Source organism: Mesoplodon mirus, assembly GCF_964341445.2.
Source record: "Mesoplodon mirus genome assembly, chromosome: 2".
NCBI lineage: Eukaryota > Metazoa > Chordata > Mammalia > Artiodactyla > Ziphiidae > Mesoplodon > Mesoplodon mirus.
Window position 1 is genome coordinate 199,770,153 of NC_138977.1, and position 24,648 is coordinate 199,794,800.

The 24,648-nt window shown below is 46.7% G+C and overlaps 2 protein-coding genes and 1 long non-coding RNA gene across 3 annotated transcripts in view; 1 reads left to right on the forward strand and 2 right to left on the reverse strand.

Annotated features, from left to right (window-relative positions):
* The window catches only part of ARHGAP19 (Rho GTPase activating protein 19), a 54,415-nt gene extending 48,947 nt beyond the window's left edge, over positions 1 to 5,468 (reverse strand). The window contains exon 1 of the mRNA XM_082611114.1: positions 5,390 to 5,468. Within this exon, the coding sequence (XP_082467240.1) occupies positions 5,390 to 5,445 (56 nt within the window). The 5' untranslated portion in view covers positions 5,446 to 5,468. The remainder of the gene's footprint in view (positions 1 to 5,389) is intronic.
* Positions 5,469 to 17,962: 12,494 nt separating this feature from the next.
* LOC309815386 lies at positions 17,963 to 20,891 on the reverse strand. Its single transcript, XR_014295857.1, has 3 exons — positions 20,835 to 20,891; positions 19,750 to 19,884; positions 17,963 to 18,106 (listed from the first exon to the last, which is right to left on the reverse strand). It is a non-coding gene; the product is annotated as an uncharacterized lncRNA (long non-coding RNA).
* A 452-nt stretch (positions 20,892 to 21,343) lies between these two features.
* On the forward strand, positions 21,344 to 24,076 carry FRAT1 (FRAT regulator of WNT signaling pathway 1). Its single transcript, XM_082644769.1, has one exon. It carries the CDS (start codon positions 21,693 to 21,695, stop codon positions 22,524 to 22,526), a length of 834 nt encoding a protein of 277 aa, XP_082500895.1. The 5' UTR covers positions 21,344 to 21,692; the 3' UTR covers positions 22,527 to 24,076.
* The last annotated feature ends 572 nt before the right edge of the window (positions 24,077 to 24,648 follow it).

Here is a 24,648-nt window from a genome sequence, read left to right on the forward strand (position 1 = left end):
CAGTGGTTGAGAGTCCACCTGCCGATGCAGGGGACACGGGTTCGTGCCCCGGTCTGGGAAGATCCTACATGCCGCGTAGCGGCTGGGCCCGTGAGCCATGGCCGCTGAGCCTGCGCATCCGGAGCCTGTGCTCCGCAACGGGAGAGGCCACAACAGTGAGAGGTCCGCGTACCGCAAAAAAAAAAAAGGTTCACTCCAGGTAGCCAGAGGGTATCTTCTGGAAGAAAGTACTGATAAGTGCTGATTTAAAAAAAAAAAAAAAAAGTGCGGGGACTTCCCTGGTAGCTCAGTGGTTAAGAATCCAGCTGCCAATGCAGGCGACACAGGTAAGAGTACTGATCCGGGAAAATCCCACATGCCACGGAGCAACGAAGCCCGTTGCACCACAACTACTGAGCCTGCACTCTAGAACCTGTGAGCCACAACTACTGAAGCTCGTGCACCACAACTACTGAGCCCACGTGCCACAACTACTGAAGCCTGAGCACCTAGAGCCCGTGCTCCACAACAAGAGAAGCCACCGCAATCAGAAGCCCGTGCACCACAATGAAGAGTAGCCCCCGCTCGCCGCAACTAGAGAAAGCCCGTGCGCAGCAACGAAGACCAATGCAGCCAAAAATAAAATTTAAAAAAAAGGAGGAGAAAGCAATAATCTAATCAATCAGCTGTAATGTGTCTCTTTCAAGGATGAAATGGGAAAACCTGACATACATATCAGGTATATTCTTTTTTTTATTGAAGTATACTTGATTTACAATGTTTCAGGTGTACAGCAAAGTGATTTAGCCATATATATACATATATATGTATATATACTCTTTTTCAGATTCTTTTCCATTATAGGTTATTAGAAGATATTGAAGATAGTTCCCTGTGCTATACAGTAGGTCCTTGTTAGTTATCTATTTTATATATAGTAGTGTGTATCTGTTAATCCCAACCTCCTAATTTATCCCTCTCCCCCACCCTTGCCTTTCCCCTTTGGTAACCATAAGTTTGTTTTCTATATCTATAAGTCTATTTCTGTTTTGTAAATAAGTTCATTTATATTCTTCATGCAAATTACCTAAACTGCCTTTACCGATTGGCTTGTAAGCCTGAATAGAGTCAGTCCCCAAACCCATCTAACGGATAAAATAGTTTCTGGACTTGCAATAACAAAAAAGACTGCCACTCTCTGAGGACTTCCACACAACCACCCAGCAACCTCCCTCTTTTGCACTGTTTAATCTCACAAACTCTACAGCTAAAGGTTAGAGGCAAAGAAAGGTAGGCCACTGACTCCTTCTACCAAGACTGGCCTTGTCTGTAAATATAATGGTCAAACTCTCTAAGCCAGATAACTGATAAAAATGCAAAATAAAAAGATTCAGATTCAAGAAAGGCCCCTGAAGAATCTATTCCTCATTACCATTCATAGAATTTGACAGTACAAATAAAAAACTGGATTCAGGGAGCTCCCTGGTGGTCCAGTGGTTAGTTAGGACTTGGCACTCTCACGGCCGTGGCGTCAGGTTCAATCCCTGGTCAAGGAACTAAGATCCTGCAAGCCTCCTGGGTCGGCCAAAACAAAAAAAAAAACAAAAAAATTGGATTCAGGCATTTAAACCATGTTTTCCGCTTGTAAAAGTGAGAACAGACAATTCTTCCTAAGATCAATAGGTTCCATCTACCACTTTTCTCAAAGGACCACACTGCTGTCTTATTTATAAGAGAAAGAACAATATAACAAAAAAGACTTCAGGAAACCTATGGTGTAGGTAGATCAGCAGGATACAGGACACTTTCCCCATCTTCAGGCACCTTCCTTATCCTCCAAAAACATTTCCAAAATGGGATGCAAGTATCCCGAAGTCTGTTCCAAAGCTCCCTAAGTTCCACGGGCAGGCTGGGGCTCCAAAACTTAGACGCTGCTGGCACATTAACTGTCTCCAGCTTTCCACAAGTGCGATCACTTCCGCGGCTTCCTCTGCCTCTCTCCACCCCTATATGTTCCCGTTTGCTGTTTCTGGTTCACAGTGGGTTTCTTTTTTTCCAGTGAATATTGAGGTTAGAAAGTCTGTGACTCTTTGTTATCAAGTTCCCCTCTTCATCTAATAATAGTTAGTACTTTCTTTTTATGTCGCTTTTCAACTCAAAAAGTACTGAGCTGTATTTCCCTACTGCCAATTGCGTGGGGAGGTGGCTATATTTCTTTTCCTGCTTTAGCTTTTTCTTTTTCTCTCTTTGGCCCTTAAGAGTCTCTATTATTTTTATACCACTACTGGTAGAGTGGACGCCTTCTATTTGTGGATTCTCCTTATTATTAGGTGCAGGCTTAAAATAATAATGAAGAAATAGAAATAGAAAGCTAGACAGTTCTGAACAGATGATCATATATTCTCCAACACGCGAATATGTGTTCATCTGTGCAAATCAGACAACTCTTTCCTCTTCTTTATGGAATACAAGGGGCCACACCACCAACAGAACATTAGAAAGGTTAATATCTGCAGAACATAAAATAATTTGCATGGCACTTATCACCACAAGGTAATATTTTATATCTTAAAAATGACAAAAACTATTATTCATTCATTATTGACCACCTAGACAAAGCTAACTGTTGGGAACACGTAATAAAAATATACGTTTCCCACCCTAAAAAGCTTTAGAAAACTCAACTTCTCTTTTACAATATGAACAGTTTCAGGTTCAGATAAGATTCTGGGAATATCTACTGATCATGTAACTCATACTATAGCCCCAAATTTAAATTCAAACAGCAACATCCTTTAAAGAAATTCAAACAGTTCCCACTACAGAAAGGTATTTTGTCTTCAGATTTTTATCACAATTCAAGACTTTAGAGCAGGCTGAAGGATGATCTAATCAAATTTATCAACCCCCTCTATGGTTTTTGGGCAAAAAAAACGATCAACCATTTATAGGCAGCTCCAAGAGGGAAAACCTCTTCCCTATAAAATAGTAAATAACACATTCACCCACTCCCATCTCTGCTAAGGAGGGATTCCAGCGCCCACTCACAAACCCAGCTTTCCAAGATTTGGAATCTCCTATTCAGTATAAACAGCACCAACAGACACAAAGCCAAAGCACCAGGGCAATGTAAATAAGCTCACTCTACATATACATTTACTCAATTAAGACAACTGAGGTCTCAAAGCTGGGGTAAGACCACCTGGAAATTCTTTCTAGGAAAAGCTAAATTTCAGTGTGCCTGCTTAGGAGAAAACAGTCTAAAAATAAAGTAATGATTTCCTAAACTGCAGATCCCTCTGATCTGGTCTTTAGTTCTACTAGGAGAAAGAAAACCTATTACGTATGGAGTGGTTACTATCTACTAGGCTCAACGCTAAGAGCTTTAAAAGGATTGTCTGATTTAATTCTGACATTCTCTGGAATAGACATCATTATGTCCATTTACAGATGAAGAAACTGAAGATGAGAGAAGTTTAAAAATTGGCCCTTGCCGCGGAGCGGCTAGGCCCGTGAGCCATGGCCGCTGAGCCTGCGCGTCCGGAGCCTGTGCTCCGCAACGGGAGAGGCCACAACAGTGAGAGGCCCGCATACCGCAAAAAAAAACCAAAAACAAAAAAACAAAAAAAATTGGCCCAAGTATTTTATTCTTTTTGGTGCTACTGTAAATATGATTCTTTTTCTAATATCCTTTACAGATAGTTCATTCTATCTGTATAGAAACACAACTGATTTTTGTAGGTTGATTTTGTATCCTGAAACTTAAACTTGTTTATTTCTAACAGTTTTTTTGTTAGTGTCTTAAGGGTTTTCTATATATAAAATCATGTTGGGACTTCCGTGGTGGTCCAGTGGTTAAGAATCGGCCTTCCAATGCAGGGGACGCGGGTTCAATTCCTGATTGGGGACCTAAGATCCCACATGCTACGGGGCAACTAAGCCCGCGTGCCACAACTACTGAGCCCGCGCGCCACACCTAGAGCGCCCACACGCCGCAATAAAAACAAGAACAAAAGACAAATGTTGGTGAGGGTGGGGAGAAATTGGAACATTTGTACACTGTTGGTAGGAAAGCAAAATAGGGCAGTGGTATAGCAAATAGTATGGAGGTTCCTCAAAAAAATTAAAACTAGAACTACCATATGATCCAGCAATCTCACTTCTGTGTATTTATCCAAAATCGCTGAAATCAAGATCTCAAAGAATTATTAGCACTCTCACGTTCACTGAGGCATAATTAACAACAGCCAAGATGTGGAAACAACCTAAATGTCCACGAACATACGAACAGACAAGCAAAATGTAGTATACACATAGAATGGAATATTACTCGCCTTTAAAAAAGAAAATTCTGCAATATGTGACAACATGGATGAACCTTGAGGACATTATGCTAACTGAAATAAGACAGTTGCAGAAAGACAACTGATTCCACTTACATGAGGTATTCACTTACATGAGGTATCTAAAATAATCAAATTCAAAGAACTAAAGAGTGGAATGGGGGTTGCCAGCAGCTGGAAGAGGAGGAATGGGGAGTTACTAATTAACAGGCATAAAGTTCCAGTTAAGCAAAATGAACAAGCTCTTGAGATCTGCTGTACAACACTGTACCTATAGTCAACAGTACTTTTTGTACTCTTAAAATTGTACCAACAGGGTAGATCTCATGTTAAGTGTTTTTTTGTTTTTTTTGTTTTTTTTTTTTTTCGGTACGCGGGCCTCTCACTGTTGTGGCCTCTCCCGTTGCGGAGCACAGGCTCCGGACGCACAGGCTCAGCAGCCATGGCTCACGGGCCCAGCCGCTCCACGGCATGTGGGATCTTCCCGGACCGGGGCACGAACCCGTGTCCCCTGCATCGGCAGGCGGACTCTCAACCACTGCGCCACCAGGGAAGCCCAAGTGTTTTTATTACAATAAAATTTTTTAAATGTTTAACTGGCCCAAGGACTCAAACCCATTTCCAACTGACACTCAAATCTGTCCTCCGACTTAACTACATAAACTGCCTCGGAAGAGATTAAAAAGTACTGACTGACGCGTTCTCTCTCTGCGCTGTTAGACGTTAGGAAATTCGCTTAACAGCTCTGGGCTTGAGTCTCCTCACCATCAAGATGAGTCTCAGGGCAAAGGCAGGCAGCGCTGCCACCACCAACTGGTCGGTTTGCAGCCAACGCCGCTGGTAGTCCCCAACGGGCATCAGCAGGACCAAGCGGGGGCCCAGCTGGAGCCCAGCGCGGCGGCCGGAACACCGCGCCTCAGCTCCCGCAGGCGCGAAGATGAGAAACGCCGCGGGAGAAAGGAACAAAGCCCGGCCCCGTTGGGTCACCGTGACCCGAGGGAAGGGCATCAGTACGACCAGCCCACGGCCTCGTTTCCAAGGCAGCTGGACCAAAGAGCTCGTCTCACCTCCGGCCAGATTCGCCAGCTGGCACCACCCCTTCACTCTGTGCCTCAGTCGCCATCTTAGTCAGTAAACTTCTTTCACCACCCCCAACCCCGACCCCGCCCCCCTGCCTTTGGATTGGCTAAGGTGTTTCCCCCTCTTTTACACGATTGGATGATTTGACCGGCCCTCCTCAACCTAAACAGCTTCATGATATTATAGGTCTATTCAAATAACTAACCGTCCTTGGTCGCCCCCGGTCTTGGCGGAAAAGAATGGAGGGGGGAACCCAGCCCCGAGGCCTGCCGGGAGTTGTAGTTTCTCATTTTGATTAACCCTTCGGATTCCACCGACTTTTAGGTTCAAGTCAGAAATACCAAGCCAATGCTCAAATTTGTCCTGATGTATAAAACTCAGGATTACAGATCTGTTGAACTTGAAAGTGACTTTAAAAGTCACTCTCGGGCTTCCCTGGTGGCGCAGTGGTTGAGAGTCCGCCTGCCGATGCAGGGGACACGGGTTCGTGCCCCGGTCTGGGAAGATCCCACATGCCACGGAGCGGCTGGGCCCGTGAGCCATGGCCGCTGAGCCTGCGCGTCCGGAGCCTGTGCTCCACAATGGGAGAGGCCACAACAGTGAGAGGCCCGCATACCGCAAAAAAAAAAAAAAAAAGTAAAAATAAAAGAGTCACTCTCTAAAATGCAAGATTCATTTTCTGTCCTGATACAGATTGATATACCCAGAATTGTAGGTACAGAGTGGGAGCCAAGAAGTACCTATTAAATTTAGTTCACAGCGTGCTTTCTTTAGACAGCATACCGGGGGGATCACTTCTTCATTCCACCTGCTCCCTTCCAGCTTCCCAAAGAACCCACAGAGTTTGCCTCTCTGATCTGAATCATGGAGATAAAACCTGCATAATTTTGTCCCTGGCTGAGCTTTAATCCCCAGTGGGAGAAATAACCATAATTATGCTTGCCCTCCCTGCCTCATGGGCTTCTGATGAGGATTAACTGAGGCAACAGATGCGAGGACATTGTAAACTTAAAGCATTAATTTTTTCTCTGTATTATTTTTCTCTGCTGGATTTTTCTAGGAATATTTTTCTTGTTGCTCCTTCTGACATCCTTTCACCTGAAGATCTCCCAGCACTCTCCTTCTCTTTCACTAAGCTCTACCCACATATATTTCAGTTTCTCAAAAGCCTTTGCTCTGTTGTTTTTCTGGCTGGCCTGCTTTATTACATTTCACATCTCAGTTTAAAAGTCACTGGTTCAGGGAATTCCCTGGTGGTCCTGTGGTTAGGACTCTGCACATCCACTGCCGGGGCCTGAGTTTGATCCTTGGTCGGGGATCTAAGATCCCGAGAGCCGTGTGGTGCAGCAAAAAATAATAATAATAAATCAAAAAATAAATAAAAGTCACTGGTTCAGATGCCTTCCATGCCCCACCCCGAATAAATCAGTTCCCCTACTAAACTTTCACATAGCACTTGTACTCTTCCTTCATTGTTCTTATTACAACTTATATAGTTTGTGTGACCATTTGCTTCACGGGAGTGTTCCCAACTAGACTTCCTGCCACATGTGGGTGGAGGCTACATCTATTTTGCTCCCTGTGGCATGTGGCACATAGTGGCCTTCAAAAAATATTTTTTCAGCAAATGGACAAGTAAATCCTCAGGCTCTATTATCCAAATCAAAAATTGAATCAAGAATTCTAATAGATTATTTCAACTGGTGAATTTATAAGTTTGGTAAAAGTGTCTAAATAAAATTGCATTTAGTTTTATGTTTAATAAATTGTCCTTATTGTACAAATGCATGAAAAGAAATGCAAAATTCAACAAATACATATCAGTGAAATTTTTCACGGAACCCCAGACAGCCTTGGAAAATCCAGGTTGCATAACTGCTGTATATACAAAGCAGGGAACCCAAGGCTCAAATTCTGCCCTTTCCCTGAAGTGTGAACAGGTTTCCCTCCCCCCCGCCGGCCCCATGACACCCAGGACATCAATTAATTGACTGACTGAATTAAACTGATGCTTTCACACAGAAGAAATGTTCAAAACTTTAAAATATTACCACTACAACTAGGAAGAACACCATATTTCTGGTTCATCTGTTCTGATGACATTTTTTACACAAAGTCCTTCATGTTTGGGGAACTACAGCACCGTAGTTAAGAGCATGGGCTCTGGAGTTAGTGAGCCTAGACTCAAATCTGGCTCCATCACTTCTAGCTGTGTGACCCCAGACAAGTTACTTAACTTTCTGATTCTATCTCCTTTTCTGTAAAGTGAGGACAATGATAATTCTCAGAGGGGTATTGTGAAGATTAAATGAGATAATCTCTGAGGAGCTGCTTCACAGCAGTGTCTGGCACACACTAAGTCTAGATAAATGTTCAAGGTGAGATGATGAATATTAAGAATGCTAAACTCCATGGGAATTCCCTGGTGGTCCAGTGGTTAGGATTCCGAGCTTACAGTTCAGGAGGCACGGGTTCGATCCCTGGTCAGGGAACTAAGATCCTGCATGCTCCGCAGTGAGGCCCCCCCAAAAAAAAGAAGAATGCCAAACTCCCTTCTCAGATAACACTTCTATCTCCATTGCTGTGTGATAAGGACCATACATTACACTTGAGGTTACAGTTTAATCGGTTAACCTGGAGAGGGGAGTGTCCCTCCTCAAAACCAGCTGTCCTGCTGTGACTTCTGATTACAAGAAAGTATCACTGCTGAGTGCTCTAAAATTACTCCCCAGCCGACAAGCCTGCACACCCTGTTTCTGAGAGGATGTCACGGCTCCCCCGAGATCATCTTCCTTACCCAGTCTAGTTATTGATTGTTAGAGCGATGATAAGCACAGCTGTACAGCAGGCATTCTTGAAAGTTCAGAAAGTCCTCTTGTTTCCAACAGCCTGGCTGAACAAAAGGTCACAGAAAAGTGGCCCCAGCCCTCAAGGAGTTTACAGTGGACTCAGGGAGACAAAATGGACACACGTAAGTCACATACAACAAAAGACAGCTTAGAATTATGAAAGACTAAATACCAAAGTAGAGAACAGACTCGCAAGAATTCAGAAGTGTGGAGAAGGGAAGAAGGCCAGGGCTCTAAAGGATGGTTGAAGAGCAGAGGCATGGACGTGAGTCTGCCACAAATGTGACTGCAAATCCATCTACCTACCCCAACAGACCTGGAGCTTTGGGCAGATGTGGTATTCGAATCTTCTTTGTGTTTCCAGGCCCTGGCCTCAGGGGCGGTGGGGGGGAAGGAGGAGGAAATATAGGAGGGAAGAAAAAGAAGGAACAAGATGGAAGAGAAAGAAAAGAAGGATCTGCCCATGACCCCAGCCCCAGCATCATCCTCTCCCCTCCCCACTTCTAACCCCACCCTCCAACAATGCAAGTGACTTGGAGTCCCCAGATGCATCTGTTTTCCACTTTTGTTCTTGCTGTTCCCTCGGCTTGAATTAAAGCAGGACATTTTGATGCCCACACCAAAATATAAAAATATCATGTGTACAATAAGCATTTCTGAGCCTTACATCAGTAATGAGCCTAGATAGGGATAGGGTGAGGGTGCTTATTGAACATTAAAAAAAGAAAAAAGTCTAAAAAATGTAATGATTTGTTCTCTTGTCAAAAAGGCCAACAGTCCCACCAAAATATCATGTACTCACCTGTAATATCCCTTTCTTTCTTTTCCCCTTTCCTTTGCCAGAAAACTTGTATTTGTTATGATAAAGTCTTTGGAATCATTATTTTAATGTCTTTTTCATCATCTGTTAATATTTAGCTCTTTTCTTTTTATATTGTTTAATTACACAAGTAATACATGAAGGTATTTTCCTTGTAAAAAAAAATTCACATAATAGAGGTAGGGATTCCCTGGTGGTGCAGTGGTTGAGAGTCCGCCTGCTGATGCAGGGGACGTGGGTTCATGCCCCGGTCCGGGAGGATCCCATGTGCCGCGGAGCGGCTGGGCCCGTGGGCCATGGCAGCTGAGCCTGTGTGTCCGGAGCCTGTGCGTCCGGAGCCTGTGTGCCCGGAGTCTGTGCTCCACAACGGGAGAGACCACGGCAGTGAGAAGTCCACATACCACTCACACAAAAAAATAATAATAATAATACAGGTAAAATCTCCTTTGTTGACCTCTCCCCACATTCTAGTCCCTCCTCTAAGAAACCACTATTTTCTGTTTGTGTCTGTTCAGATGTTTTTCTACACAATACATTTATTCAACAAATATCTATTGAATGCCTACTACGTGCCAGGCACTGTTCTAGGCCTGGAGATACAGGCATAACAAAACGTCGCTCTCTCATGGTGTCTCATTCTAACAGTAATACCTACATACATAGAGAAATACATAATTTTAATTTTTAGATAAATGGTGAAACGCTGTACATATTATCCTTATACATGCATCTTAGAGACTTTTCCGTGTCGTACCCCTAAAGCCGCCATTACTCTTCCCTTTTTCTTTTTTTGGCCACGCCGCCCGGCTTGTGGGATCCTAGTTTCCTGACCAGGGAGAGTCCTAACCGCTGGACCACCAGAGAATTCCCTGCCCTTACTCTTTTGAACTGCTGTGTAGTATTCCACATTATAGATGTTCCCTGGTTTATTTTAACCATCCCCTCCAGGTGTACATTTAGATTTATGTCAATCTGGGTGGCAAGCCCTGGAAACTGACTTTGGCTACCATAACAGAAACTGGATTTGTTGGAAGGATACTAGATTGAAGAGCTGGCAGGAAGGAAGGAGGCTAGGGAGCTGGAAACTCAGCCAAGGTCAGTCCATTCAGTGCCACTTGACTCACAGTCACCTCTCTGCTGATTTCCCACCTGTTCGTGGGTCCCCACGTCACCCCCTGGAGAGGCAAAGTCATCAGGGAGAACATCTGATTGACTTGGCCTAGGTCGCTTGCCTCTTCCCTTCTGCCTGGGGGAAGGTCTGTCTCCCAACAAAGCTCTCCCAGTGGGGAATTACCTACAAAAATGGGAAAAAATTAAAGGACAAATGTGTGCTACAAATCATTCCCAATTTTTTACTTCCTGGGGCATCTGATTATTCTGGGCTGGGGCAGAGCTTAACCCTTCATTCTCCTTCAGACACACTAAAGACTGACATCTACATTATTCCACATGTTGAAAAAAGGAAACTGTCCAGCTCTGCTACAGAATCCTCTTCAAGATTGGCCACAGGGCCGGAGAGCGGGGGAGGGAACTCAATGAGGTGAAGGAAAGAGGAACCAATTCTGTGCAGCTAAAAATGACCGAGTTCGGGGCTGGAACCTCAGAGTAAAAGTTCTGGGGGTCATTTTCCCCAGCCAGGACAACAAGCTGGGAAACAGCCAGGTCAGTGGCAAGAGGCTGGCAGAGAGGAGAACTGGAACATGTGCAGCCCCGGGGCATTTCTGATTGGGGGTCGCCATCTGTCAGGCACTGGGCTCAGCGCTGGGGCTACAGAGTTGAACGAGCCATGAATCCTACCTTCCAAAAGCTCAGACTGTAGTTGGAGGGCAAGCGGGCCAGGCTCTCTGGGCCACAGCAGAGGCAGGGACCAAATTCTCTGAAAGCCTGAAGCTGCCTGGTCTGACGTGGGGCGGGGTCTGAGGGAGGCGGCAGTGGTCTTGAGTCTTGCAGGGTGAGTTGGAAGACCCGCAAACCGACCAAGTTGTTTTGAATTGGAATCTCTCTGGTGCTGTAATCAAAAACCCCAAACCTCAGGTGAGGAGGCCCCATGTGCTGATGGTAAGTTTCAAAGCAGTAACATATATGTGACGTTCAGGAATGGGCCAGTACATTATGAACTCTCCGTGCTGGGTGTTATCTCCACTGTCATGTGAGCTGAAGCCTGGAGGGATCCTTTTTTCCTGCCACTCTAACCCATTCTTGTGGCGGCTGTTTCGGTATAGAGAGAAATTTTGCACATAAAGTTTCCATAGCAACTAAGAAGGGTGAAGGTCAGCAAAGGCCCAATGGCTTCCCCACCTCTCTGTCCTGTAGACAGAAGCCTTCAGAGGCAGCTTCAAAGTGTCCCCCAATCAAAATCAGAAAGTAAAGGAAATTGTCCTTTAGCCCCCTTAGGCCTCTGCAGTCATCCTCAACCATAGGATCCATCTTCTTTCAAGGATGTAGGAAGAGAGGGCTGCCTTGCTCATTCATTCACACTTCAGTGTGAATTAAACCCAAAGGTACCTCTTCTGGAACATGCAAATTTAAAGGACCACTTTAATTGTGAAATAAAATGCTTGTCACCCAGTTAAAATAATTTACACAATCATGTGGATTAGGAAACCTGAAAACCTTCTTGGGAGGATTCAATAACCGTGTCTCAGATTATCGTTTTATATTTGCTGCATTTCTAGATTTGTTTATATGATTGATTCATTTTGGCTTCTCCCACTAGACTGTACGTTCTGTGGGTTAAGGAGTGTATTTGATTTTGCTCACTCAACTATTTATTCAATGAATAGAGGAACAAGTGAATCAAATAAATCACAGAAGTAATAAGTGAAATAGTGAGGTCACTCGGGTCTTAAAACTACATCCCACCACTACTGGACACAAGTTTTTGTTTCAATGCATCCAGCATCACTTTAGGGGTCCTCTGCTCTTCTATCCTCTGTGCGTTTTGTGTGGCATTGATGCCATCTCTGGCTAAAAGAGTGGGCAAAATAACTCTGGCCAATCCGAGGACTCTGGATTTTACAGTCTAGGCCAACCCAAGTAAATACGGAAAGGAAGTATGCAGTAAGAGCCCCACTGGGGGAACTGAATGGGGTGGGAGGGCAGAGGGCAGGAGGAACCACTGCCTGTTGGAGGAGGTTTCTGGCTGGACTGAGTAAGATTTAGATGGGTAGAAATTTGGGGGGATGACATTCTCTGCAAAAAGAACAGGACTAAGCATGGGGAGACAGGAACATTTTAGATGCATTTGGAAGCTGGCAAGGGCCCAGTGTGACAAGAGCAAAGGGCTTCTGTAGGGTCAAGATAAGGTTGGATGAGTGGACCAGGGCCAGGCCTCTGAGTTCTGGATACCATGTTAAGAAGCTGAGGGTTTTACTCAGGAGGTAATGTGGACCTATTCAGAGTGGGGGTGGTGAGTAACCTGAGCAGGGCTGGGCATTAGGAAGTTGATCTGCCAGAAGAGTGGATTAAAGGGAAAGAAGCTAGGGCCCAGACACAAGTTGCATGAGCCCAGTCAAGGAAACATGAAGAGCATGGGCAACGGGACCAGAAATAAGGCATGAAAACTGGCAGAGGCACTGGAGGAAAGAAACAGACCTTGGGGAACAAGAACCAGGCAGAGTTAAAAGACCAGATTGCAGAACCTGGGTAACAGCACCTGGGTAGTGGTTTGAGAAGGTCAGGTTTTGGCATCAACCAAAACTGAGTTTGAATCCTGGTTCTGGCTCTGGTAGTTTGTGTGACCTTGCACAAGTTTTCTTAACTCTGGGACTAGGTTTTCTTATCCATGAAAAAGGATAATACTAAACTCAGAGGTTATTGGAAGATTAAAGAAAATAATATCTGTAAAGTGCTTTTCTGTATAGCTAATGGATACAAAGTTTCTTTGGGGGGTGATGCAAATGTTCTAAAATTAGATTATGGTGATGGTTGCATAACTCTGTTAAATACACTAAAAAACATTGAATTGTACATTTTAAATGTGTGAAATTTATGGTAAATTATATCTCAATAAAACTGTTAAAAAATTAATCAATATATGGTAGTTACTGTTATTATCTGCTTCATTTCCTGATCTGAGTACTTCCCATAGGCCTTGCCTGACCGGCATTGCCCTCCAAATCACCTTTGATGATTTTCTGATTATATTAGCATTGTCTTTTAAAAGTTCCTGGTTGACTTAAACAAAACAGAATGCTGGGCTTCCCTGGTGGCGCAGTGGCTGGGAATCCGCCTGCCAATGCAGGAGACACGGGTTTGAGCCCTGGTCCGGGAAGATCCCACATGCTGCAGAGCAACTAAGCACCTGCGCCACAACTACTCAGCCCGCACTCTAGAGCCCGTGAGCTACAGCTGCTGAGCTCGCGTACCACAACTACTGAAGCCCATGTGCCTAGAGCCCGTGCTCCGCAACAAGAGAGGCCACCGCAATGAGAAGCCCGTGCACCTCAACGAAGAGTAGCCCCCACTCGCCGCAACTGGAGAAAGCTCGTGCACAGCAACAAAGACCCAACACAGCCAAAAATAAGTAGATTAAGTAAATAATTTTTTTTTAAAAAGATAGAATGTTATTTCTTTCTCACATAGAAGAGATCTGGAGGCAGGAAGTCTAGGACTGTATTTGTGTCTTCAGACCTCGTTTGAGATTCCTTCAAATTCACTGCTCTTTCTTAGTTCAATATGGCTGCTAGAGCTCTAAACATCACATCCACATTCCAGGAGACAAGATGAAAGAAAAAGAGAGGCACTTGGCCCCCTTCCTAATAGCGAGATTTACCAAAAATACCATACACTTCTCACTTACACCTCACTGGCCAGAACTTAATCACATGGCCCCATCTAGCTGTAGGAGAAGCCAGAAAATGTGGTCTATGGCTCTGGTGCTGCTACAACTTGGTGTTGAAGGGAAGGATAGTAACTGGGAGGCAAACTGCAGCCTCTGTTATAACTACTATTTAACAAAGGCAGAATATAGAAAATATATATGTAAATGCATAAAATATATTTGAAAAGAATATACAACAGGGCTTCCCTGGTGGCGCAGTGGTTAAGAATCCGCCTGCCAATGCAGGGGACAAGGGTTCGAGCCCTAGTCTGGGAAGATCCCACATGCCATGGAGCAACTAAGCCCGTGTGCCACAACTACTGAGCCTGCACTCTGGAGCCCACGAGCCACAACTACTGAAGCAGGCGTACCTAGAGCCCGTGCTCTGCAACAAGAGAAGCCACCGCAATGAGAAGTCCAAGCACTGCAATGAAGAGTAGCCCCCACTCGCCGCAACTAGAGAAAACCCGCGTGCAGCAACGCAGCCATAAATAAATAAATAAATAAATAAAATTTATTAAAAAAAAAAAAGAATATACAACAAATGTTAGTATAGTTTGCCTCCAGGAAGGGAAACTGGGTGGCTGAGGACAGGAATTGGGGGAGGGCTTTCTTTCACTGTACTCATTTTGACCTTTAGAATTTTGAACCACGTGGCTGTATTATCTATTCAAATAAATAAAACTAAAGTCTTTTTTTAAAATTCTGAATTATACTACCTGACCATGTGTCTCCTGATTTCCGATTCTGTTGACACCCAGGCATACAGACAGACACAAAGCCTCTGCAGATCCAAGACTGCCTTCCCTTGACACCTATAGCCAATCACTCTGTAAGTTCGAGCATCTACTTTTCCATCCCCACTGCCATGGTTTGGCAAAGGCAGTGCAGTCTTTTCTACAGTCCCAGAAATAAGAGCGTTAACTGCATCAGCATATGTAGGATCATCCTAATAGTCCCTGTAGAAATGTGTTCCTGACATAGCCATTTTTTTTACACATGATCAACATACAATGAGTGGGGCGGGGGGTACTTCCCTGGTGGCGCAGTGGATGAGACTCCGCACTCCCAATACATGGGGCCCAGGTTCGATCCCTGGTCAGGGAACTAGATCTCACCTGCATGCCGCAACTAAGAGTTCACATGCCATAATTAAGGAGCCCGCCTGCCGCAACTAAGGATCCTGTGAGCTGCAACTAAAAAGAGCCTGCCTGCCACAACTAAGACTCAGCACAACCAGATTAAAAAACAAAAACAAAAATGTACAATAATGAGGGGGACTTCCCTGGTGGCGCAGTGGATAAGATTCCACACTCCCAATGCATGAGGCCCAGGTTCTATCCCTGGTCAGGGAACTAGATCCCACATGCATGCTGCAACTAAGAGTTCGCATGCCACAACTAAGGAGCCCTGGAGCCACAACTAAGGAGCCTGTCTGCCACAACTAAGACCTGGTGCAACCAAATAAGTAAATAAATATTTTTAAAAAAATATAATGAGGGTGTAGTGGCCCCTTGTCTTTTCATCTCTTCATTCTTTCTTCCTGTTCTAATGGTAGATCTGGCTGGGCCTAGGATAACTCAAAACCATCAGAGAGGCTCTCAGGCCTTCAGTTTTTCCATTGAATCTCCATAACTTACACATTTTAAACAATTCCTTGAAACTGCTTGCACTAGGTTTCCCAGGGCTACTGTAACAAATTACCACAAACCTGGTGACTTAAAACAACAGAAATCTATTTTCTCACAGCTTTGGAGGCCAGAAGTCTGATATAAATAAGGTGTCGGTTGGCAGGGCCGGTTCCTTCTTGGGGACTTGGCAGGAGAAGCTGCTCCATGCTCTCTCTTAGCTTCTGGTAATTGCTGGCAATCCTTGGTGTTTCTTGGCTTGTGGCAAACATCACTCCAATCTCTGCCTCTGTCCATACATGGCATCCTCCCTGTGTGTCTCTGTGTCCAAATTTCCCTCTTGTAAAAGGATACCAGCCACTGGATGAGGGCCCACCCTAATCCAGTTTGACCTCACATTACATTGATTACATCTTCAAAGGCCCTATTTCCAAATAAAGTCACATTTACAGATTCCTGGTGGACATGAATTTGGAAGGGACCCTGTTCAACTCAGTACATTACTCCAGTCTCCACCTCTGGGGCTGCATCCCTCTAAACCTTCTTTCCAATCTTGAGTCCTTTCTACTTTTATAAATGGCAAAATACTCCACACTGTTGCACCAGTGTTAGCCCAATCCTTTAATCCATTTTAACTACTGAGTTACAGACCTGACTATTCCTAGCACCCCGTTTAACCAGTGGACAGTTATCTCCCCTGCCTTATAAGCAGTCTCTAAGACATTTTCAACTTCTGCTTTCCCAGTGTTTCCAGTTTTCTGTAGCTGCTACTGTACAGAGAGGTGTTTAATAACTCATTAGCACCTCTTTGCATCTCAGTGTGAATCCCCTAATCTCTTAAATTCTCTCAGTACAAATCCCTCCTCCCCAACCAGCCCAGCTCCTAAAGCCTCCCTGTCTGGGAGCTGGGAGGCAATGAAGGGAGGGGAAAAGGAGCAAGCCTGTGTCTGCTTTGCTGCTTCCAAGGCTCATCACTCAGGGATGCTGCTGGTCTCTAAAACAGTGGCAAGCCCCAATCCTGCCATAGGGAAATCCTCCACATTGGGCAAGAATTTAGTCGATGCGCAGCAGATTGCCTACATCTTTTCAACCCTGGAGTGTGAATCCACAGGATTGCCCTGTCAGGCATTAGGTAACATGCCAGCAGGGTGTACAGTTCCTCCCCTCCTTCCCAATAGTCAGCCCGGAGCCAGCCCTCCGTGCCCTGGGCAGTTCTAAAAAGCAGTCACAAAAGTAATCACCCCCTTTCTGTGGCTTATTTTTTTCTAACATTTAATTTATTTTTTTCTTAAATTTTTTAGTCAACAAAATTGAAGGAGGGCTTCCCTGGTGGCGCAGTGGTTGGGAGTCCGCCTGCCGATGCAGGGGACATGGGTTCGTGCCCCGGTCTGGGAGGATCCCACATGCCGCGGAGCGGCTGGGCCCGTGAGCCATGGCCGCTGAGCCTGCGCGTCCGGAGCCTGTGCTCCGCGACGGGAGAGGCCACAACAGCGAGAGGCCCGCGTACTGCAAAAAAAAAAAAAAAATTGAAGGAATTTAACAGTGAACTACCCTATTACCCAGCACCTAATTCTACCCAGATTCTACCATTAACATTTTTTTTAGCATTTAAAAAATTAAGCTATACTTCACATAACATAAAATTCACTTTAAAGTGAATTTTAAAGTGTACACTTTTGAAGTGTGTGCTTCAGTGGTTTTAAGTGTATTCACTATATTGTGCAAACATCACCACTAATTCCAGAACATTTTCATCACTCCAAGAGAAATCCCATGCCCATTATCAATTAGTCTTAATTCCCCTCTCTTCCCACCCCTGGCAACCACTAATCTACTTTCTATCTGTAGATAGAAAGATTTGTCTATTCCGAACATTTCATATAAATGGAATCATACAGTAGGTGGCCTTTTGTGTCTAGTTTCTTTTGCTTAGAATAATGTCTCCAAGGTTCACTCATACTGTAACATATAACATTATTTAGTTCCTTTTTATCATGCATTATATTCCATTGTATGAATAGATAACATTTTATCATCCATTCATTTGCTAATGAACATTTAGGTTCTTCTAGTTTGGAGCTATTATGAATAATGCTGCTGTAAACACTCGGGTACAAATTTTTGTGTGAACATGTTTCCAAATCTCTCATGTATATACCTAGGAGTGGAATTGCTGGGTTATACAGTGACATTAACATTCTACTATACATGCTTTATCATATACCTACCTGTCCTAACCATCCTTCTATCTATATGTCAATCCATCTCACATTTTTGTGCACTTGAGAATAAATTGCAAACATCAGTATACTTCATCCAGCATGTCTATTAACTAGAAATCAATATTTGTGTAGTTTTTACTTTTCATGTAAAATTTACATACAGTGAATTCTAAGTGTACGATTCAATGAGTTTTTAACACATGCATACACCTGGGAAACCTGGAATCAAGATATCAAGATATAGGACTTGCCTGGTGGCACAGTGGTTAAGAATCCGTCTGTCAATGCAGGGAACACGGGTTTGAGCGCTGGTCTGGGAAGAGCCCGTGCACCACAGCTACTGAAGCCTGTGTGCCTAGAACCCTGCTCCGCAAGGAAGACCCAATGCAGCCAAAAATAAATTAAATAAATTAAAAAGAAATTTTTAAACAGTATGACATCATTCTATATCAATAAACACATATCACTGTAAGAGGAAGCATCCACTCAACAAAATAAAATCAATTCTTTTTTTTTTTTATAGTTGCGGAGAGCAGGGGCTACTCTTCGTTGCGGTGCGTGGACTTCTCATTGTGGTGGTTTCTCTTGTTGCAGTGCACGGGCTCTAGGCACACAGGCTTCAGTAGCTGTGGTGCGTGGGCTCGGTAGTTGTGGCTCGCGGGCTCTAGAGCGCAAGCTCAGTAGTCATTGGCAGGCAGATTCTTAACCATTGCGCCACCAGGGAAGCCCTAAAATCAATTCTTAAAAAAAAAAAAAAAAAGGGCTTCCCTGGTGGCGCAGTGGTTGAGAGTCCGCCTGCCGATTCAGGGGACACGGGTTTGTGCCCTGGTCCGGGAAGATCCCACATGCCGCAGAGCGGCTGGGCCCGTGAGCCATGGCCGCTGAGCATGCGCGTCTGGAGCCTGTGCTCCACAACGGGAGAGACCACAGCAGTGAGAGGCCCGCGTACCGCAAAAAAAAAAAAAAAAAAAAAAAAACCTGCCAGAACATTTCCCAAAGTGGTTGGACCATTTTCACACACAAAACGATGCATGCATGAGGCCTATAAATTTTGAATCAAAAAATAAAAACAAAAATTCTAAACTGCTGCTAATTATTTTCGTTTAAAATTTTTAACTAATTAGGTTCAGAATATTCTAGCTAATAAGTGCTGCTTTGACCACACTCTCAAATGAATGACTGTAAATGAGGGGATGCCTTAAATTTACACAAGGTTTTATGTCAAATATATTTCAAATAAAGAAATAGAGAGGGGCTTCCCTGGTGGCGCAGTGGTTGAGAGTCCGCCTGCCGATGCAGGGGACACAGGTTCGTGCCCCGGTCCGGGAAGATCCCACATGCCACGGAGCGGCTGGGCCCGTGAGCCATGGCTGCTGAGCCTGTGCGTCTGGAGCCTGTGCTCCGCGAGGGGAGAGGCCACAACAGTGAGAGGCCCGCGTACCGCAAAAAAAAAAAAAAAAAAGAAATAGAGAGGATGACCTGTTCATAATAAAAAAAATGCTCAACAAACCGGAAAAAGAAGGGAACATCCCCAACCTGAGTAAGGCCATCTATGAAAATCCAGAGCCAAGGACTTCCCTGGGGGTGCGGTGGTTATGAATCCGCCTGCCAATGCAGGGGACATGGGTTCAAGTCCTGGTCCCTGAAGATCCCACATGCCTCAGAGCAACTAAGCCCATGCGCCACAACTACTGAGTCTGCGCTCTAGATCCCATGAGACACAACTACTGAGGCCGCGTGCCACAACTACTGAAGCCTGCGCACCTAGAGACTGTGCTCTGCAACAGGAGAACCCACCGCAGTGAGAAGCCCCTGCATCGCCACGAAGAGTAGGCCCCCGCTCACGGCAACTAGAAAAAAAAAGCCAGCAAGGAAGACCCTACGCAGCCAAAATTTAATTAATTAATTAAATTTTTTAAAAAAACAGAGCCAACATCAAACTTAATGGTGAAAGACTGAATGCTTTCCCCTAAGATCAGGAATAAGACAAGGATGTCTGCCCTCACCACTTCTCTTCATCGTTGTTCTAGGGGTTTCAGCCAGGGCAATTAGGCAGGAAACATAAAAGGCATCCAGATTAGAAAGGGAGAAGTAAAACTTCATCTCTGTCTGCAGATGATGTGATCTCATATATAGAAAATCTTAAGGAATCCACTAAAAGGAGGTGATGATTTTTATGACACCCTGTGGAAGTCTCGATTGCCAAGATTTAAAAATTCATTTGCTGGGGACTTCCCTGGTGGTCCAGTGGTTAAGACTCCACACTCCCAATGCAGGGGGCCCGGGGTGCGATCCTTGGTCAGGAAACTAGATCCCGCCTGCCACAACTAAAGACACAGTGCAGCCAAAAATAAATTAATTTTAAAAAATTCATTTGCTTTCTTCAAACCGCCTCTTCCTCTTTTATTCTCACATTCTTCCCTCCACACTTGACAAAAATAAGCCCAACTCTTTTTTTTAACAACTTCCCACCTCTTCCCTCCATCCCATTCTTCCCGAAAAGTTTGCTCCTGTAATTATCATCTTGGAACTGCCCACCAAGACCCTTGTTTCTACTTATCTGGATCCCCAGGCTCCAGTCTCTTTCTTTCTAAATCATGCTACTCCCCTGCTCCATATTTTAAAGTAGCTCTCTACTGCCTGGTTTCTGTGTTTGTGTGTGCATGCTTTGCAGCTAATTGTTAAAACAGCTTTATTGACATATAATTTACATGTCATAAACTTCACTCATTTTAATGATTTTTAAAACTTAATGGTGCAACCATTACCGTAATCCAGTTTTAGAATATTTCCATCACCCTGATACTATCCCTTCCCTGTAAAGGTTGGTCCACCAAAAATCTACCTACAAGTGTAATGTTTGGAAGTTAGGCCTGAGGGTTTGGGATCTTGAATAAAGATTTTAAACCTCCAGGCAATGTGACGGTAAAGGATCGTTTTCTGCCTCTTTCTGTTAAAAACTGAGGTCTTGGTTAATCATTAAGCCAACCATGATATCATGAAGGGTTACGGCGGCCGTATCTCCATTTCCATCCAAAGAGCTGACCATTTTCTTCTCTTGCTACCCCCTCAGAAAGGATACTCCCCTAACTGGGCTGAGGCATTCTTCTTAAAAGAACTTTCTAGCTCGCCTCCCCTCCCAAGACGAGCAATCGCCTCTCCAGTAATGACAGCCCCAGTCCAGGTCCCCACATACCCACACTCCTGATCAAAAAAACATTAATCAGTGGCCTTTCTTTGCCAATTCCCAATCCTCCACCCCCATCGCACCACAAGGTCTCCTTCTTCCTTTTCATCTCTTTCAGCTACGTTTGCCTAATCTCCAGACAGATCCCTAGCCTGACGCCTTCTCTCCATCGCTCGCTTCACTCACTCTGCCATCACTTCCCAAATTGCCGGCATCCCGGACCTCAAAGGTGCAAATGCCAAAACCAGATGAGATGACGCGCCTAAGGGGGAGAAGTGTGTGGGTGTGTGGGTGTAAGTGTCCTTGCTTGTGTGTGGAAGAAACCAACAGAGGCCACGCCGGTGTCCATCTTCAGGAAATACCGATCACGCCCGGCCGAGAGAGCGAGGATCAGCTCCCCAGTGCCCCCCGCAGACAGCATTCAGGGCTGTAGAGCTCAGAGGCATCAAGGCTTCACCCGGGACCCCTGCCCAGAGGGAGCCCCGCCCCTCAACGGTAAGGCGCAACCCCTCCTCGGAGCGGTGGTAGGGGCCGGCTGCAACGTCACCCATTGTTTACAAATCAACCCGAGCCGGTAGGATTCCGGCTCCCGCGGCTGCTGGCGCGCGGCGAGAGTGCCTGGCGGGCTCCGGCTTCCGCGTCCGCCCCGGCTCCGGCTTCGGCCTCAGCACCGCGCCCGGCTCCGCCGCGGCCCACCGAGCCCCGGGGGCAGCCGAGCCGCCGGCGACTCCCGCAGAACTCCGGGTGCCCGCGCGAGGGGCCATGCCGTGCCGGAGGGAGGAGGAAGAGGAAGCCGGCGAGGAAGAGGAGGAGGAGGAGGAGGACAGCTTCCTCTTGCTGGAACAGTCGGTGACTCTGGGCGGCTCGGGCGAGGTGGACCGACTGGTGGCCCAGATCGGCGAGACGCTGCAGCTGGATGCGGCGCAGGACCGCCCTGCCTCCCCGTGCGCGCCCCCGGGGCCGCCACTGCAGCCCCCGCGACCCCCGGCCGTGGTGCGGGCGGACAAGGCCCGAGCCCCGGCTCTGCCGTTGCTTCTGCCGCCCGCCTCGGCCGAGACTGGGGGTCCGGCGCCCCCGGGGGCCCTGCGCTGCGCCCTCGGGGACCGCGGCCGGGTGCGGGGCCGGGCTGCGCCCTACTTCGTGGCCGAGCTCGCCGCAGGCCCCAGCGCGCTGTCCCCATTGCCCCCTCAGCCCAGCCTTGATGGGCCTTCGGGAGTTGACAAGCGAGGCGCCCCGCAGCCGCTGTCGGGTCCTTGCCGGCGAGGATGGCTGCGGGACGCCGCCGCCTCCCGCCGCCTGCAGCAGCGACGCGGGCTACAGCCTCAAGCCCGCACCGGCGACGACGACCCGCACCGGCTTCTGCAGCAGCTCGTGATCTCGGGGAACCTCATCAAGGAGGCCGTGCGGAGGCTTCATTCGCGACGGCTGCAGTTACACGCAAAACTTCCCCGACGCCAGCTCGTGGGCCCTCTGTCGGCCCCAGTGCATGAGCCCCCTTTGCCCCGCAGCCCTCGCGCGGCCTGCAGCGACCCTGGCTCGTCTGGGAGGAGGGCGCAGCTCAGAACTGGCGACGGCGTTCTAGTCCCCGGCAGCTAACACCCCGAGAGTGGCCACAGCGCCAGCCTCTGCCTGGAGGGCAAGGGGTTCCCCCTGAGGGCTGCGTCTCTACTCAGACTGGTGAACTCGCGCTTTTGGAAGCGGGAAAATAACTAATGAAGACGAGGAATCGAAAAATCGCGAATGTTTTCATGGGAACTGAAGTCGAGGGCCCCGATGTGGTTGAAAAACAAGACTTCATTGGTCCTATTTAAGGCAGATTACAGAGCGCACCCCAAGCTCACAGTCAGAAGGACTCCTCATTGGCGTGACCAGTCCTGGTGGCGCAGCGTGCAGTTCCACGCAGCCTCTCCGGGCCCTCCAGCCTGACGACCATATGGTCACAGTCCACGCTTCTCAGGATCGCCGAACGCCCAAAGGACGAGCATGATCCCAGTTACTTGCTTTACCTTTCCAGGGCTGGTTCCTGATCCACTTTGAGGGAGAGGAACCTGTGTAGATCATTTCAGGGAGTACCTCAAACTGCCAGACTTGAAATTTTACGACACTTAAAAAAAACCGTCTCGTGTATTTTGGGTTGCTGGTTCTTGATATAAAACACGCGGCACCGGGAAAGGACGTTTTGGGGAATTGAATAGACGTAGCCTTTTCTCTGCCCCCGCTTTGCAACTGCCTGAAGTTCTCTGAGTGGCGGGGGAAGGCGGTGCGCCTGTGATGCTGATGGGAGGTGGGGCCGACAGGTGCTGGGGAAAGGGGAGGGCAAGGCGCGAAGTGAACCCTCGGTCCCCTCGAAAGTGTATTTTCACAGCCTGTCCGCCCCTTCTCAGGTTCAAGATCACTGTTTCCTGGGAGCACACGAGATTGCGGGGCTCCAGCAGGGTAGAGTCGCCAGGTTCCGCCTGTACTCGGAGTAGAGCGCGGGGTTTTGCAAGTGCTGGAGTCTCCTGAGGACACGCGCACCGCTGCCACCGCGGGTGTGAGGAGGCGGCGACGTGCTGGGCGCCGGTGCCTCCCGCGGGCGGCCGCTCCCCGGGCTTTCACGGAAACGGCCCTGAGAAGTGGCCTCGGGTCCCTTCTCTTCCCCTCGGCTCTGCTGTCCTACTCTAGCGGGTGGCGCTGGCGCTCCTGGGGGCCCCGAGCTGGGGGCTGAGGAGACACCACGTGATGGGGCACTCCAGGGACACACAGCCTAGCACAGCAGCTTATAATGGGCTCTCCGGGGCCTTTTGCAATAACAGCTGCAATTCCCTGGATAGATGGAGTTGATTTCCTCCCTTTGCCCCTCCCCCAGCCATGCCAGCTCGCCTTTGTAAGTGAAGGAAACCGAGTAGAAAATGTGACCCTCCAAATGGAGAAGCTGCAGGCTTTGCCATTGTGAATCTGGTGAAGTGCTTGTAACATAACATTCACTCAGTCTGAAGGATCTAAGATGGTATTGTTGGTGTTTCAGTTTCATAAGATTCAATGGCACGTTCATCATCCAGATGTGGCTATTGACATACGTACACTTCGCAGCGAAGTGTCTGGAACTGTGGCTGTCCTGATTATAGGATGTTAACTTAACTGAAATGTCTGTGTTTAATAAATGCGTTGGGTTTTTTGTTTGGTTTTATTTTATACTTGTCGTCGGTGGGAAAGATGCACAGAACACGTTTCTCTGATCTCCATAAACATGAAAACACTTGAAATCCTTGTCAGCCTGGCTTGTGGATGGTAATTAGAGCGCCTTTGTGTCTGAGCAGCTCACTAGTTAGACAGGGTCTGCGTGGCTGGGTGTGTATTGATGCTGGCATGAAATTAAATGAAAGCGAGGTCAGGTTTTGGACCAATCCCATTCACTAAAGCCTTAGAGCCTTCTGGATTACTAGTCAGTGCTGGAGAAGCTCCCTCTGACTGTATTAGCAAAGGACATCAGATCAGTCAGTCACTTCAGACTGGGAGGCTTATCACTTTTTTCTTTCTACTATGGTCATTAAGTGGACTTGTTCCACAAGGTGGCCCTTTAGGCTGGGGCAGCTCTTGTTTAGGGACTGCTCAGGATGCAAACCTGCAGTGGGAAACCGACTGGGAGGGTATGAAAGGACTCCTCTCCTCTCTTTGCCCTTGGCACGTTCACTCCCATTCTCTCCCTAAGCAGTGATGGAACAACTCATCCCTGTCC